Source organism: Syngnathus scovelli, chromosome 16 (genome assembly GCF_024217435.2).
Source record: "Syngnathus scovelli strain Florida chromosome 16, RoL_Ssco_1.2, whole genome shotgun sequence".
NCBI classification, from domain to species: domain Eukaryota; kingdom Metazoa; phylum Chordata; class Actinopteri; order Syngnathiformes; family Syngnathidae; genus Syngnathus; species Syngnathus scovelli.
In genome coordinates, this window is record NC_090862.1 from 2872828 (window position 1) to 2888316 (window position 15489).

At 46.9% G+C, this 15489-nt stretch overlaps 1 protein-coding gene across 4 annotated transcripts; it reads left to right on the top strand.

The window, feature by feature from the left end:
- The first annotated feature begins 34 nt into the window (after window positions 1-34).
- On the top strand, window positions 35-15442 carry bptf (bromodomain PHD finger transcription factor). Of its 4 annotated transcripts, none has more exons than XM_049745899.2 (30): window positions 35-764; window positions 1355-2177; window positions 2728-2948; window positions 3018-3197; window positions 3311-3460; window positions 3823-3993; window positions 4093-4178; window positions 4260-4612; window positions 4693-4824; window positions 4920-5049; window positions 5170-5305; window positions 5381-5599; window positions 5736-7065; window positions 7145-7269; window positions 7353-7481; window positions 7605-7755; window positions 7871-7991; window positions 8082-8343; window positions 8415-8542; window positions 8619-8867; window positions 8946-9954; window positions 10032-11314; window positions 11377-11459; window positions 11598-11823; window positions 11896-12440; window positions 12509-12685; window positions 12762-12954; window positions 13392-13476; window positions 13546-13732; window positions 14011-15442. In XM_049745899.2, the coding sequence occupies exons 1-30, from the start codon at window positions 251-253 to the stop codon at window positions 14024-14026; spliced, it is 9414 nt and encodes a 3137-aa protein (XP_049601856.1). In that variant the 5' UTR covers window positions 35-250; the 3' UTR covers window positions 14027-15442. The 4 variants fall into 4 exon arrangements, with proteins under 4 accessions (XP_049601856.1, XP_049601854.1, XP_049601855.1 ...); XM_049745897.2 differs by having other exon boundaries at window positions 14731-15442; XM_049745898.2 differs by having other exon boundaries at window positions 3314-3460; window positions 14731-15442.
- The last annotated feature ends 47 nt before the right edge of the window (window positions 15443-15489 follow it).

The window sequence follows — 15489 nt, forward strand, 5'->3', positions numbered from 1 at the left end:
TGTACCACGTGACCCGAGTGGTAGGGGCCTGTAGTGTTTGTTGAGCCAGAGACAGAAAAGAAAAATGGCGGCTCTAGGCGAACCCGAACGGGACGCCGGGCTAACATTTTGAGCTTTCACACCCGACGATTGCATGCTCAGCGCCAACCCCGACAGCTCCGGTACTGCGGGGGGACCGCTTTTCGCTCGCTTCCTCGTCGGCTAAGATTACGCAATCACTGGGATTTAAAACTAATAGCCTTTGCCTATCATGAGAGGGAAAAGGGGCAGGCCGCCCAAACCGCTAGCAACCGACGAGCAATCGCCAGCTCCGGCTGCGACGAGGGGCTTGAGGCCGAGGAGGAATATTAAACCTCGCTTCCGAGACAGTGGGGACGAGGACGTGGTCAGTCCCGTTCGGGAAACCCCCAAGCCGACCAGAAAAAAGAAAGCGGGATCTGTCATCTCGACTCGAGGTAGGGGACGACGAGGCAGAGGTGGCCGCGGAGGAAGAGGGGGTCGCGGAGGCAGGAAGACGCCTGGCTACAAAACGGTGGTATACGACGACCACGAGAGCGACGAGGACGACGACGCTGTCAGTTTGAGATCAGAGGAAGAAGAGCCGGTTGAGGACCCTCAGTCCGAAGAGGACGAGGCCCTCAAAGAAGACTCGGACTGCCTTGATGATGTGCTGGACGAGCCGGAGGAGGAGGAGGTGGAGGAGGATGCCAGCTACTGTACGGAGAGTAGCTTTCGGAGTCAGAGCACGCACGCCAGCACTCCGGGTAATTCAACTTTAAACGTAACAATTTGGCCTTATCATGAGCGACGTGGCTCTTATTCAAGCCGTTCCCCATCAAGGGCTGCACGAAGCACTAAGGTTATTGTTCAAAATGGAGAATGCACAGTGTATGCAACACAGGCCGCACGCAGTGTTTGCTTGGTGGTTATCGCAGGCAGGTGGATTGGCAAGTTAGCTTACGGGAGCTACTCATTGTATGTTTACGTTCTGGTTTTGTGTGGTCCAATTCGAAATATAAATCTGGACTTGCGTATTTTTGGACTCGTGTGAGAAGTAGATTTGAATGCTAATGTTAGCAAGCAAAATTAGCACATCAATACATACAAGTTACTGGTTTCACTCTTGTACTTGAGTAAAAGTAAAGGTACACTGAAAAGTATTCAACTATAAAATAAAAGTTAACTGTCAATGATACCGTGGCAAAAAAAAAGTCATACATAGATAATATTTGAACTGTTATTAATTTAACTTTGTAGAAGGGCAGTGTGGAGATGAGGTCACCAGCAGAAGCTCGGTAACGGCAAATGTTTATGAGGAGAGCATGATTTTCTAATTCCCATGTGTGTCCTACAGGGAGGAAAAAGGCCCTCACCCCCCGACCCCGCACCCCCATCCTAGAGGAGAAAAACATTCCCCCTCTCGAGCTCCCCACATCTTCCGAGGATCTCCTGGTGCCTAGCGAAGAGCTGCTAAACGCAACCTCCATCTACGAGGTGCTCCGGACCTTCAGCGCTGTCCTGCGACTGTCCCCCTTCCGTTTCGAGGACTTTTGCGCAGCACTTATCGGCCAGGAACAATGCACTTTAATTGCAGAGACCCACATTGCTCTGCTGAAGGCCATCCTTCATGAAGAGGAAACATCCAACACTAGCTTTGGACCCGCCGACCTCAAGGACAGCGTCAACTCCACACTGTACTTCATCGACGGCATGACGTGGCCCGAGGTGTTACGCGCTTACTGTGAGAGTGACGCAGAGTACCACTACGTCCTGCCCTATCAAGAACTGGATGATTATCCTTTTGGTCCTGTTGAAAGTAAAATCAAGGTGCTTCAATTCCTGGTCAACCAGTTTCTTACCACCAACATCGCACGTGAAGAACTGATGTCCGACGGCGTCATGCAATACGACGACCACTGTCGGGTGTGTCACCGCCTCGGTGACCTGCTCTGCTGCGAGACCTGCTCTGCCGTTTACCACTTGGAGTGCGTGAAGCCACCACTCACGGAGGTTCCGGAAGACGAGTGGCAGTGCGAGATCTGCGTGGCGCATAAAGTACCCGGTGTTACCGACTGCGTGACGGAAGCCCAGAAGAACAGGCCCTACATACGACAGGAGCCTATCGGATACGATCGCCATCAGAGGAAATATTGGTTTCTCAGCAGAAGGATTATTGTGTAAGTCAAGACCACTTTGGAACAACACGATTGCTAGTTACAGGTATTTTACGTGACGGTTTCTCGACTGGTTTTGGTCTGGAACGTGGTCTCCACGCAGGCTGCAGATGAGCTGCAATGAAAGGCATTGATCGACATGCCAGTCACGTAGTTTTCCACCGAAATTGGCTCTTCACAATCGATTGGAGCACCATTAGTGATGATGTTTCTAGAATGAAATTGTTTTTGTCACACCTTTGTAATGCATGTGTTGCTTATTGGTATGTGTGACTTTGCCACTTGGGGGCAGTAGTATGTTAATTATCTGTTGTAAACCAGCAGAGACACGTTTGATAACATCATTTTGATAATACAATTTAGTGTCTTGAAACCTATTATTATTATTTTGAAACCAAGTTGAAATACCTGCAAGACTTGATACCATAAATGTAATATCTAGAAACTGCACGATATGTTCAATTAATTATTTTTATTAGCAAAATAATTAAACAACTCACCTGTAATGGTTTTATCAGCTTGTCTAATGTTCTTGTTGTCGCTTCCTTGCCAGTGAAGAGGACGGGGAACACGAGAAGAAAAAGATCTGGTACTACAGCAGCAGAGCCCAGCTTGAAGAGCTCCTTGAGTGTCTGGATAAGGAGTACTGGGAGATGGACCTTTGTGCCAGTCTGGAGGAGATGAAGGCCGAAGTTCAAACTCATATGGATATCACAGAGGACCTCACTAATAAAGCTCGTGGAAACAATAAAGCCTACCTCACAGCTGTCAACGGTAGGATTTTTTTTTTTCATGAAGATTGACTATGCCGATGTCAATTTGTCCGTGTCTATTTTGTGATAGAGATGGTCACAGAACGGTTAAAGCTCAGACGGGAAGCGCGGAAAACAAACAAGCCAGCAGAGGAAGTGAAGCCGCAAGCAGAAAAAAGTTCTGGACCGTCTGCGGAGGATTCTGCCAAAGTCTCATCACAGCCTGGTGACGGAGAAGATGCTGAGCCCAATGAAGCGGTTACTTCACCAGGTAAACGAAAATCGAATAATTTTATGCCCATGACTTTGATCACCACTCATTCATATGCAGTCAACGTTAAAATATATCTTAAAAACCTCTACATGTATTCTCACACGCCACAACAGCCGTCATCCCGATTGATACCCGGGAGAGCTGCGCGTCTGATTCTAAGTCCAACTCAGCCCCCCAAGATTCAACTGAAATTCCAGATTCAAATATAGAAGCCGAGGAGGGTCGGGAATCCCCTCCAGTGGCAAACCAGGATAGGACAGGTACTCCTGAGTCAGACTCAAGCTTTTCCGCTGCATCTTGAGCCATTTTCAACATCTCCTCCTCCCTTTTTTGTGCAAATGCAATTGCCTGCCCGCTAATATAGGGCAACTAAACCTTTCCTAATTATCCCGTTGCTAGCTCCACTGCTTATTATCCCGTTAAGCTTATTCTACACTGTCCAATATCCTTCACCTGTGAGCCCATTCAAGCAATACCCCGCTGTGCAAATTAAACCAACATCTTTTCCGAACCTTCTCCTCAGCCCATCTAACCAATCTCAGCAATCTCCTACTTTGCAAATAAATTGCTTTCGTTAACCAGACTGTAACTCACTGTCACTATTTAACTTTTTTTTTTAAAGATGACAATGCAAAAGCCAAGGAGAGCAATGAGGCCACGCCGGCACAAACTCTTGAGGAGCATCCGGAAGCAGCTTGTGAGGTCACCGACGGCACGACTCCCCGGAAACCAGAGCAGCCGGATTTGTCTGAAAGGTCCTCTCGCTCTTCTTTTACCAGCCAAGATGGGACAGGTAAGTGATTATGCAAAACAGTATTTACATTTTTGGCCAATCAGAGATGCTTTTGTGGTTATTGTACTGAAGTTATCTCATTTGCTCTTTGATTGACAGAGGAGTATAATGAAAATCTGAAGCACGGCAAAGCAACTGGATCAGGACTGGACTCTATGAACCAAATTTTCAGAAAGAGCAAAGAGGTGACGCAAATGATTCAACGAAACACACGGAAATGATTTTTGTGATGTCATTTAGCCAACAAAACGTCTCCTGTGTTACAGTCGTCCCCCGTACGCTCTGATGTGGAAACTTCACAGTCCAGCTTCTTCAAAAGCGACCTTGCGGTGAACCTGAACAACTTGTTCAAACTGGGTCAGGAAGGTAAATATAGAGTCTACCACAACCAGTACAGCACCAACGTCCTGGCCCTCAACAAGCATCAGCACCGGGAGGACAACGACAAAAGGCGTCACCTCTCCCATAAGTTCAGCTTGACGCCCGCGGCGGAGTTCAAATGGAATGGCTCCATTTACGGATCCCGCAGCCTGACCATCACCACTTTGCGTTTTAACATCATCCAACTCGAGAGCAACGTCCCGTCACCATTTATGCACCTTAACTGGGCCTCACACAGGTTAGAACGGGTCAAAAAGATCTCCATGGAGATCTTTGTGTCTGATTTTTTCTAATATTTATTATTTATTTTTTTTCTAGAACCAACTGGAACAAAGCAGTGCAAATGTGCAGCAAAGCCAGGGAATTCGCTCTGGCCTTGGCCATACTGGAATGTGCCATCAAACCAGTTGTCATGCTGCCCGTGTGGAAAGATTCTCTTGGACACACGAGGTGATGTTTGGATACGTTTCCCAAACCGTGTAACTCAAATAATACGAAGTAATTTGCCCTCATGAGAATTTAAAGTGAGATTTCTCATGTCCCAGGCTCCATCGCATGACCGCCATGGAGCGTGAAGACAAAGAGAAGGTAAAGAAACGGGAGAAAAAACTGGAGGATGAAGAGTCGCTGCAGCAGGCTACGTGGGTGAAGTACAGCGTTAACATCAAGCACCAGGTAAAAAAATCTATAGTTATTTATATAATACAACTAACGTCAAAGCAGTATGTGACATAGTGGAAGAAAAAAATATCTATTGTTTTTATTTGTAATGTCTGGTTGGTTTGTTCTGACTAGGTATGGAAACAAAAGGGTGAGGAGTACAGAGTGACGGGTTACGGTGGCTGGAGCTGGGTCAGTAAGACTCGAGTGCCACGCTTTCTTCCCAAATTACCAGGAAACACAAACGTCAACTACAGAAAAGAACTGAAAGGTAAAGAATAAAGTCGTGTACCTAACTATTGCCAGCACCTACAAACTGCATATCTATTTTTTGTCTTCATAACAGCCAAGGAAAACAGTGCCGACACAAATAAAGAGAAGAAAGCAGAGGATGAAATGGAAACCTCTCAAAGTTCAGCTGAGGACAAGCAGCAGGTCTCCACGAGTGCCTCAGTAAAAGAAGGGACACCCACAGAAGAGGAACAAGAAAAGGTAGAAGAGGACAAAATGGAGGTTGATCCCAACAAAATGGAGGTTGATCGCAGTCCAGCAGCAACAAATGAAGGTAATTGATAGATTTGTAGTCTTGTTATTAAAAATAGTGATACATTTTTGCAAGTATGACTTTTCATACACCAATATTTATGAATGATTGCTTTATCACTCTTCAGGCATGACATTTTATTCTCCTGTTTTTCTAGAAAATATTGAAAACAAAGAGCCTTCCTCGCCTGCCGCGCAGCCCGTAAAAACCGAGCCCATCCAGAAAGTCGACCGACCTAAAGAGGAGACTTCTGCACCTTTATACGACGTTGTCAACGTCAGCGAAGGATTTCATTTGCGAACCGCTTATAAGCAGAAGGTGAAGCCTTCCAAATTGGACGGACTCTTGGAGCGGCGTGTCAAACAGTTCACCATAGAGGAGAAGCAGAGACTGGAACGTTTGAGACAGGCGGCGCTGCTGTCAAAAATGGTTTCCGCAAGGTCGACTTCTGCCGTCAAGACTGAAGCGAAACAGCTCCCTGCTTTGACTCCGTGTGTTAAAAAAGATGACAAGCAAGTGAAGGACGGCGTCGTGAAAAAGCTCGACTTTGATCAGGAACAGAACGAGCCGAAAATAAACCCCGATATCAAATCGGAATCCGCAGCGGTCAATCATAGCGGAGGTGCCGAAGCACACGGCAAAGTGAACGGAGGAAACACGGGGCTCAACGGTAAAAATAATTTTAAATCGGAAGCAATAGAAAGCCAGGAGAAACCTCGCAAACCAGAGGCGACACCCACGGGGGAGAACACAAAGAAACGTAATTACGAGGAAATGGAGCAAGACCAAAGCAAAATCAGTGCGGAGCAGGTCAACGGAGAAAGTGGACTCACTCTTCCATCAAATTCAAACCTAAGCAATCAAGATAACAAAGAGCCCGCCAAGCCGATGATGAATGGAAGTCTCTCCCAAAATGACGCTCATCCACCTCCCTCGAAGATCCCCAAATTAGAAAATCATGTGTCTGATCCAGGAGAGCCCCCAAATGTAGCAAGTAATAAAAGTTCAGATGGGGCCGTGGCTGCTCATTCCCAAACTTCCTGCCTTAATCGTAGCGAGTCATCCACGCAAAATGTCCAAGAATCTCAAAACACCCAAACTTCAAATAATACAGTCTCTTCCACGAAGCCAGTATCAACCATCTCCCAAAGTTCTAAGCCCCTCAGCGCAGATAAGATGGGCACCACCGCTTCAACCGCAAACAGCTCCATGAAGATCAGCAAAGAGTATAGCACTTGTGAAAGAGTCAGTCTTCTCAAATTCACCAAATATAAAAAGGCACGTTCCGGCACAGCCCTGCCGTCCTATCGCAAATTTGTTACCAAAAGCAGCAAAAAGAGCATCTTCGTCTTGCCCAACGATGACCTGAAGAGGCTGGCGAGGAGAGGAGGTTTCCGAGAGGTTCCTATCTTCAACTACAATGCCAAGCCAGCTCTGGATATATGGCCCTACCCTTCACCTCGACCTACCTTTGGAATTACATGGAGGTTGGCATCACACTAGATGTTTCATATCTTAGTCTCCAATGCTATAAATAGATTTTGGTTCTATTTTCTCCCTACTTAGGTATCGTCTTCAGACAATGAGATCTCTGGCAGGAGTTAGCCTGATGCTCAGGTTGCTCTGGGCCTGTCTAAGGTGGGATGACATGGCCGTGAAGCCGACTGTTGGTGTAGGACTAACACGGAAAGGTGGGGGACGTCAACATGGCTCCTTTATTTGACAATGGGATTGGTGGATAGAGTGTTTAAAATATATTTGATACATTTTCCAGAAACGACAGACACAGATATCACCACAACAGAGATCATAAAACGCAGAGATGTGGGACCTTATGGCATCTACTCCGAATACTGTATTCGGAAGATTATCAGTCCGCTTGGAAACAAGGACACGCAAAAAGGTAAGGTTTTAGATGCGGGTCGGTAGCTAAAAATCACTTTTGCTAAATTTGAGGAGTGTGTGTGTCGCTACGTTATTAATGTTCATGATTGTCCGGTTCACGAGTTCGCTTTTGCATGTGTAGAAACTCCCACTCCACAAAGGAAAGGCCTACGATCAAGTGCCTTGAGGCCCAAGAAACAGGAGTCAGCAAAGCCAACTGGACCTATTGCCGTGGAGACGTGGATTCCCGAAGAAGATCTGGAGCTGTGGGAGATCAGAGCCTTTGCAGAAAAGTTAGCATCAGAGATTAAATTTTGGGAGCTAGCACTAGCATGTCTCAGCTAATAAGGCATTGAGGTACCTCAATGGAAAATTATTTTATAACCCAATTGCCCTTTTCCCTTACAGATTGGAGAAGGAGAAATTACAGGGAGATTCCCCGAAGATGATCAGCACCCTGAAAAGTGCGGAGGATGTTAAGGCTCATTTGGAGAATCAGCTTAAACAGACTAGACTCGCTGCCCAGCAGGTGAGAAGACAGGAGTCATCTTGAAATGGTTTCAGAAGACCTTGATCAGATCGATAGAACAATAAAGTTTCACCTAATGTTTTATTTTAGAAACGCTTTGAGCAAGCCGTATCCACAGTTGCCACGACGACGACCATCACCACCACTACCACCGCCGCCACGTCGTCATCCAGCACTTCAAGTTCTCTTAGTACACTTGTGTCCACTGGCCAGAGGACAAATCAGCTCACATCAGGAACCAAGATGGTCTTGGCCTCCAAATTGGGCTCTTCAGTCTCCTTGCAGCAGGATAAGAACTTCCACCAGTCTTTTGCTACCTGGGTCAGGCAGGGTCAGACCAGTAGTAATACAGGTAAACTGTCATTTGATGTTTTTTTTTTTTTTTTTTTTTAAACTATATATTTTTTCACTGCTTATGGACAGATGAGCAGAAATGCACCAGCATATTCCCATCTGGACCTCCTGCAAACCTGAGAACTTACAGTACGCTCCATCCTACAACTGGCAACCTCAACCTCAGAGCTACCAACTCCATTTCATCTGTGCAACAGGTATCTTCAACCTCGTTCAAAGCTTACCTCAAGCAAGGCAAATGGGATCCAATCCTGATTTGTGTTTTTGCTCCAGATGGTGAAAGCAGGAAGCCAAACACAACCCAAGTTAGCTTCCCAAGGTCAAATTGGATCTGCAGCTATGTCCGGTCCTGTGCAGACAACTGAAGGTCAGAGAGCTGCAGGTCCTACACCATCTTCTTGCGCTACCAGTGCAGCGCCTGGGCAACGTCCCGTGACTCCTTCCTCCCAGCCCAGTAGACCACAACAGGGTCAAGTCAAACTCACTATGGCACAGCTCATGCAGTTAACACAGAGTGCTGAGGTGAGGTCTCAAAGATTTTAATGTACACATATATTTTGTGTGTAATTTTTTTTTTTTTTTTTCCATGCACCACTTTAGGAAGGAAATCCTGGTCTGACGGTGGTGATCCAAGGTCAAGGCCAGACCGAGGGCCAGCTGCAAATTGTCCCACAAGGTGTAACGGTCATCCCTTCCCCTGGTCAGCAGCTGATGCAGGCGGCTATGCCTAATGGCCGAGTCCATCGCTTCCTCTTCACTCCCATGCCGGCGTCATCGGTTTCAACTTCAGCGAGCACGGCAGCCGTCCCCGCAAAGCCCGTTGCATCGCAGAGTCCGCAAATAGCAACCCCTGCTCTACTTAGGTCCAACGTCCAGACTGTTTCCTCGGCCCAGACCCAAATGGCAGCTCCTATTCCAACTCCGACGCAACCCATCTCATCTCTTTTTTCGCAAGCTAGGCCAGATGTGGTGACCACCACAGCCTCTCCCCAAGTAACACCATCTGTTCCTACGCACGTTTCTCCACAGACTCCAGCACAGCCCCAAATTCCGGCGCCATCATCTCAATTATCCCCCGTGGCAGGCCAGGCTTTATCACAAACACTCGTTTCCTCATCCTTAGCAGGCTCCGCCCCAGTCCAACCTGAAGTGGCAACATCTGCGCCTGCGTCACAACAAATTAGGATTCATGCACCCAGGCTAGACCAGAATCAAACAACAATGGCTGTCGCAGGGCAAGTTACACCCCAATCCCAGATCCAAACCTCCACCACCTTCACGTCAGCGCCAGTCCAGATGCATGTTAGTACCCCAGCCCCCGTTTTTGTCCCCCTCTCAGGCAATTCTACTGTCCAATATGTCAACTCTGCCCAAATGCAATGCATTTCAACTCTACCCTCACCCGTCCAACACCAAGTTCAGACATCTTCCCTCGCTCCCGCCTCTGGGCCTGTCATCGCCGTGGTATCCAATCAAATCGGCGTCCTGTCCCCGCCTAAATCAGTAACCCAGATTCAAACCGTAGCTCCTCGTCCTCTTCCTGCTGCTGCTGCGGGGAACGCTGTGGTCACGCCAGTCACAGCCACGTATACAACACCTTCAATTCCAGGTAATAAATCCGCAATCATGATTAAAGTTTTTGACTTTTGAATACTTCCAACATCTTTTTTTCTGGTCCTGTTACAGCGCTAATAGAACAGAGGGCTGCTCAGCCCCAAGTTTGGAAAGCATCTTCATGTGAAGCCCAGGTTCCAGTCCATTCTGTTCAACAGGCAACCATTCCCAGTCCCTCAGTTCCCGTTTGTACCGTGGCATCAGGTGCCACAACCGTTTCCACGCTGCCTCAGGCGTCTCTTTCCTTGCAGTCTCAAGTCCAACACCCAGCGGTGGTATCCGTGCAGCAGGTGTCTCACATTCCTCTCTCTGCTGTGCAGCTTCAAATGAAGGCGTTACCGGTGGTGAGTACAGTTAGACAACCCCAAGCGTTCAATCAACTGCAGCCCCGACCCCCGAATCAGATCTGTGCTCAGATTCAGGTCCAACCTTGTGGTCAAGTCCAAAAAATGCAACACATTCAGTCACCACCTCATCTCCAGGCGCAAGCACAAATCCACCCCCAGATCCGAGTTCAGTTTCAGCCGCAAACTCAGCCGGTATCGCAACCCCTAGTGCAACAGCTTCCTCAAATTCAGCCCCAGGTGCAGTTTCAATCCCCAAAGCCGACCTTGCCCCAAGTTCAACAAAGAGTCCAACCTCAGTACCAGTCCCAGGTACAAGGTGCACTTCAACCACAACCTCAGGCTCAGCAACAGCCCCAGGCTCCAATCCAAGCCCAGTTGCACCCTCAGGTTCAGTTCCAGCAACAGAACCAGATGCATCCTGTGCCTCACGTTTCTCAGCAACCTCAAGTTCAGAGTCGCTCGCCAATTCCAACCCAAAGTCAATTCAAAGTACAGTCGCCAAGCCAGGCTCCAACTCAAGCGCAGGTGCAAGTCCAGTTCCAATCTCCAACCCAAACCCACGTTCAAGCTCAGCCCCAGCTTCACGTCCAGCCCTCGATTCGACATCAACTCATCACCGTTCCGGGCCTTCAACAACCAGTCCAACTATTGTCAGCTCTTCCACCTCACGTCGCGGCCCAGATCCAAGTTCAGATCCAAGCGCAGGCGCAGCAGCAGCAAGGCGGTGCTCTTCCCCAGCAGATCAAACTGCAGTTGCCTATCCAGATCCAGCAAACGGCGGCTCAGATTCCCACACACCAAATCCAGAACATGGTGACGATACAGGCACCAACGAGCCTGCAGGACCAACTTCAGAGGATGCAGCAGCAACAGCACAGAGACCAACAGCAGCAGCAGCCGCAGCAACATCCTCAACCACCAAAGAAGAAGAAACACCAAGAGACTAAAAGGGAACATAAGGATCATAATCAGTCGGCTGTGAGCGCCGGCGATGGTGTTCATAAACAGGTGAGAAGATCAAACAATCTGTCGCCGCACATTTCTGCACTGATATTTATTCGTGGCGTCAGGTGGGAGCAAAGCAGAGTGTTTCGGCGGAGCAGCTCAAACTGAGGAAAACTCAAGCTGCTGCTGAGCGAGAGGAGAACCAGAGGTTTGGGATTTAAATGTTCAAATGTGTTCCTGGTGGACCTAATGACGTAATTTTGGTTAAAAAAATAAAGGATGAAATGATTTTACCGCTGGACCAAATGTACCCGAAAAATAATTAGCTCTCGTCTACTTCCTCCAGAATGATTGTGTGCAACCAGGTGATGAAGTACATTCTGGATAAGCTCGAGAAGGACGAGAAGCAGGCAGCTAAGAAGAGAAAGAAGGACGAGGTGGTGGAGCAGAAACGCTCCAAGCAGAACGCCACCAAGCTGACGGCGTTGTTGTACAAGCACAAAGAACAACTGAAGGCGGAGATTCTCAAAAAGAGAGCTCTGCTGGACAAGGACCTTCAGCTGCAAGTGCAGGTGAGCAGGAGAATTAAAAAAAAACTTTGATATCATGTCATACTTAAGTTTTTTTCTTCTCATCACACACAGGAGGAGCTGAGGCGGGACATTGCCCGGATACAGAAAGAAAAGGAGAAAGCCCGAGCCGCCATCGCCCAGGCTGCGGCCGCGGCGGTCAAGTCATCCTCCCACTCCTCCCACGCCTCGCACTCGTCCCACTCCTCACATTCTTCTCACCGCTCTCACTCGGCACATTCCTCTCACAGCAACCGCCCATCGGGAACCCCGTCTTCATCGCACAAGCGCAAACGCGAAGACGAGCGAGACAAAGACCGAAACAGAGCGAAGGAGCGCCATCACGACAAGAAACGGGAGCGGGAACGGGACAAAGACCGCGATCGCTACAAAGACAGGGAAAAAGAACGAGAGCGCGATCGAGAGAAGGAGAGGATGAGAGAACAAGAGCGTACTCGGCCGCTGGACGCGGAGAAGGGCAGAGAAAGGGACAGAGACAAGGACAGAGATCCCTTCTCGTTAAAACACAAGAAGAAGAAGAAGCTCTCGTCTACCTCAAAGGATCACAAGAAGGACAATAAGCTGTACTGTATCTGTAAAACGCCTTACGACGAGTCCAAGTAAGATCTCGGCTACGATGAAGATTCAGGTGAACGCTTTTGTTACAATTGTGTTCTTTTGCTCTCAGGTTCTACATAGGTTGTGACCTGTGCTCCAACTGGTTCCACGGAGCATGCGTGGGCATCACCGAGAAGGAAGCCAAGAAGTTAGAGGACTTTGTGTGCAGCGATTGTAAACGGGGTCACGAAGGAGGAAGCAAGGAGGAGCTCTACTGCATCTGTCGGACGCCGTACGACGAATCGCAGTACGCCCGCTAGTTTTTACGCTTATCTACTGTTGAGAACGCAAAACCGGATTTGTCTAATGAGCCACTTTTTCAGGTTTTACATCGGCTGCGACCGTTGCCAGAACTGGTACCACGGGCGCTGCGTGGGCATCCTGCAGAGCGAGGCCAATCACATCGACGTGTACGTTTGCCCGCAGTGTCAGTCGACGGAAGACGCCATGACCGTCCTCACGCCGCTTACCGACAAAGACTATGAGGGCTTGAAAAGAATTTTACGTTCCTTACAGGTATGCAGACTACTCTGGACAGAATCTACTGACATGTACATTTTAAAATTTGCGTCATCACCGAATGAAATCGATACGTCGGGCAATAATGCCAAGTTCTTTAATTTAATAGTTTGAAAAGTTGAAATCATGTACATTTCAAACGGCATGATCCTCATCTACACTTAATCACTGAAGACTTCTGGAAAGTTTTTTTTTTTTCTTCAATCTTATTCTCCATTTGTTGTTTTTGTGCTCATGCCAAATTCATGACAAATGGCGCCATCTTGTGGCATTTGTTGGTAATTACAAACATTTTGAATAGCAGTTCAATACATTCAGAGAGCTTTCATCCTTTGATAGGAGAAAAAAATCATATTTCCATTCATCGTCTCCTCATGACGAACATTTTTGTCGGACAGTTTAAAAACAACTTTGCCGCATATTCCCATTTTTAGTCTCACAAGATGGCGTGGCCTTTCCTCGAGCCAGTGGATCCGCATGACGCGCCTGATTATTACCGCGTCATCAAAGAACCAATGGGTAAGAACAAGTTTCATGTGTTTGCTAACCATCCCCGAACGATGCTAATGCAATTATTCTCCCTGGCAGACTTTTCCACAATGGAAAGCCGCCTCCAAAAGCGCCATTACAACAAGGTCACAGAGTTCGTGGCCGACGTGACCAAAATATTTGACAACTGCCGCTACTACAACCCCAACGACACGCCCTTCTTTCAGTGTGCCGAGGTGCTGGAAGGCTTCTTTGTGCAAAAGCTCAAATGTTTCAAAGCCGGCAGGTAAGCTTTGCTGATTTTTTTTTTTTTGCCGCACCATTTTTGTTTGCTGGTTGGTGTCACTACTCGGTTGCTTCCATTGCATCACTTTCACTCATTGGTGCCCGCATGAATTCAAAGACACGCTCTCCTCGCTGCGTTTGGCTAACTTGAGCTAACAGTCCAAAGTTGATGTGTTGCATGATTTTGCTTGTTTACAACATCCGCCATGTTTGGCTTTGTTCACGTTTGCTGTGCATGCTTTTTTGATTTATGCCATCCCATTTTCTTCTGTCTTGCAGATTGTCAGATTCTTAAATGGGCCAGTCTCCCTGGGAGTTTGGATTGGATGCTTGTCTCTAATAATAGTGGCAAGAGTGTTCAGTAATCACCATAAAGCAGCCGCCCTGTTGACTTGACTCCATCAGTTTAATGATGACTATGCTTTTTGTCCAATTTGCATTAAGTTATTAGTCCTAATCAAAGAGCGGTTATATTAATTTGCATTTTTGGGCGCAGGGTTTTAAATGCATTTTACCCATTTTGTGTTTATTCCTGATATACTGCACATCTTGGATTGGTTTTGAGTCAAGTTAAAGTATACAAAGCTGCATATTTTATTACAGAGATATTTATGAGAAGCATCACTTGGCTCCACCTCTTTGCTTTGATCAGTGTTTAAGGATAATGCAGACTTTTATCTTGTACAGTGGTTGTAATATATCTTGATGTTTTTTTTTTTAAAAAACAAATAATGTTTATGAGAGAGAATGTGGGCAACATCTATTGTCATTCTGTTCCCCAGCTTCACAAAAATAGTTTAGTCAGCAAAAAATTACCAAGGAAAAAGGCAATCCCAATACATTAAATCCGACATGGCTGTCGGATCATCTTCCAGGGAGGCCTTTTTGCATCCACTGTGTGTGTGTGTCTGTGTGTGTGTGTGATCATTGTCCACATTTTTACAACATCTGAGATCATGTGAAGGCCTTTCAACTTCGCCCTCTCTCCACGTGTCGTAGGTCTCATAACAACAAGTCTTCATCTACGTAGAGCGCTGAAAAACAAAATGCACTTGGCCAAGACGTTTGGCTTTTCTCGACTGTCCCTCCGTGACACACACACACGTCCTGTGTTGGGGGATGTGCTTATTTAAAGTCCGCAACCAACCACTGCTGCTTTCACACAGTTGGTCAGGCGCACCTCCAAGGGACCTTTTTGTTACCTGTCTTCAGAAGCGGAACTGAACGCAGGAGCCGGCATTTCACAGGAAACTTTACCTCGGAGAACAGACTCTCACAGAGCTCTCATGTTTCCATGTACTTTATTTTTGGTCACGTTTGTTTAGCTCTTTTTCTTTGTTCTTGTTAAAGTCTGTCTGGCCATCCAAATGGTCAATTTGTTCAATGAGAAGTAGGAAACTGAATATAAATGGCTGAGTTTTAATGAGCATACTAAAATATTTTGTCTCCATCTTTTTTGTACCATTTTCATTGTTCACTAAAGTGGCATGAGAAAGTTCGGGACTCAATGTCTAGACAGCAGGAGATGCTTGCGATGTTCCTTACCTTGCTCTGCAAAAGTGACAGACTTGAGAATGATGAATCTGTGTATTTGAAGGTTCCTATTATGTTTGTAAAAAAAAAACAAATTGTCAGATTTGGACTTAATTTTTTGTATTACAGCTGAGGAAATATGGATGTATATGGAAGTTATTAAAATGCAGAAATATTGTGTTCTTGTTTGGTTCACTAAAATATAATTGTAGCTGCTGGCAACCA

Excerpts from the sequence above, each read along its gene's own strand:
- bptf (XM_049745897.2), top strand. The coding sequence starts at position 251 with ATGAGAGGGAAAAGGGGCAGGCCGCCCAAACCGCTAGCAACCGACGAG. Across the intron at positions 7,066-7,144 it reads ACCTTTGGAATTACATGGAG|GTATCGTCTTCAGACAATGA; the intron begins GTTGGCATCACA and ends CTCCCTACTTAG. Across the intron at positions 7,270-7,352 it reads TGTAGGACTAACACGGAAAG|AAACGACAGACACAGATATC; the intron begins GTGGGGGACGTC and ends TACATTTTCCAG.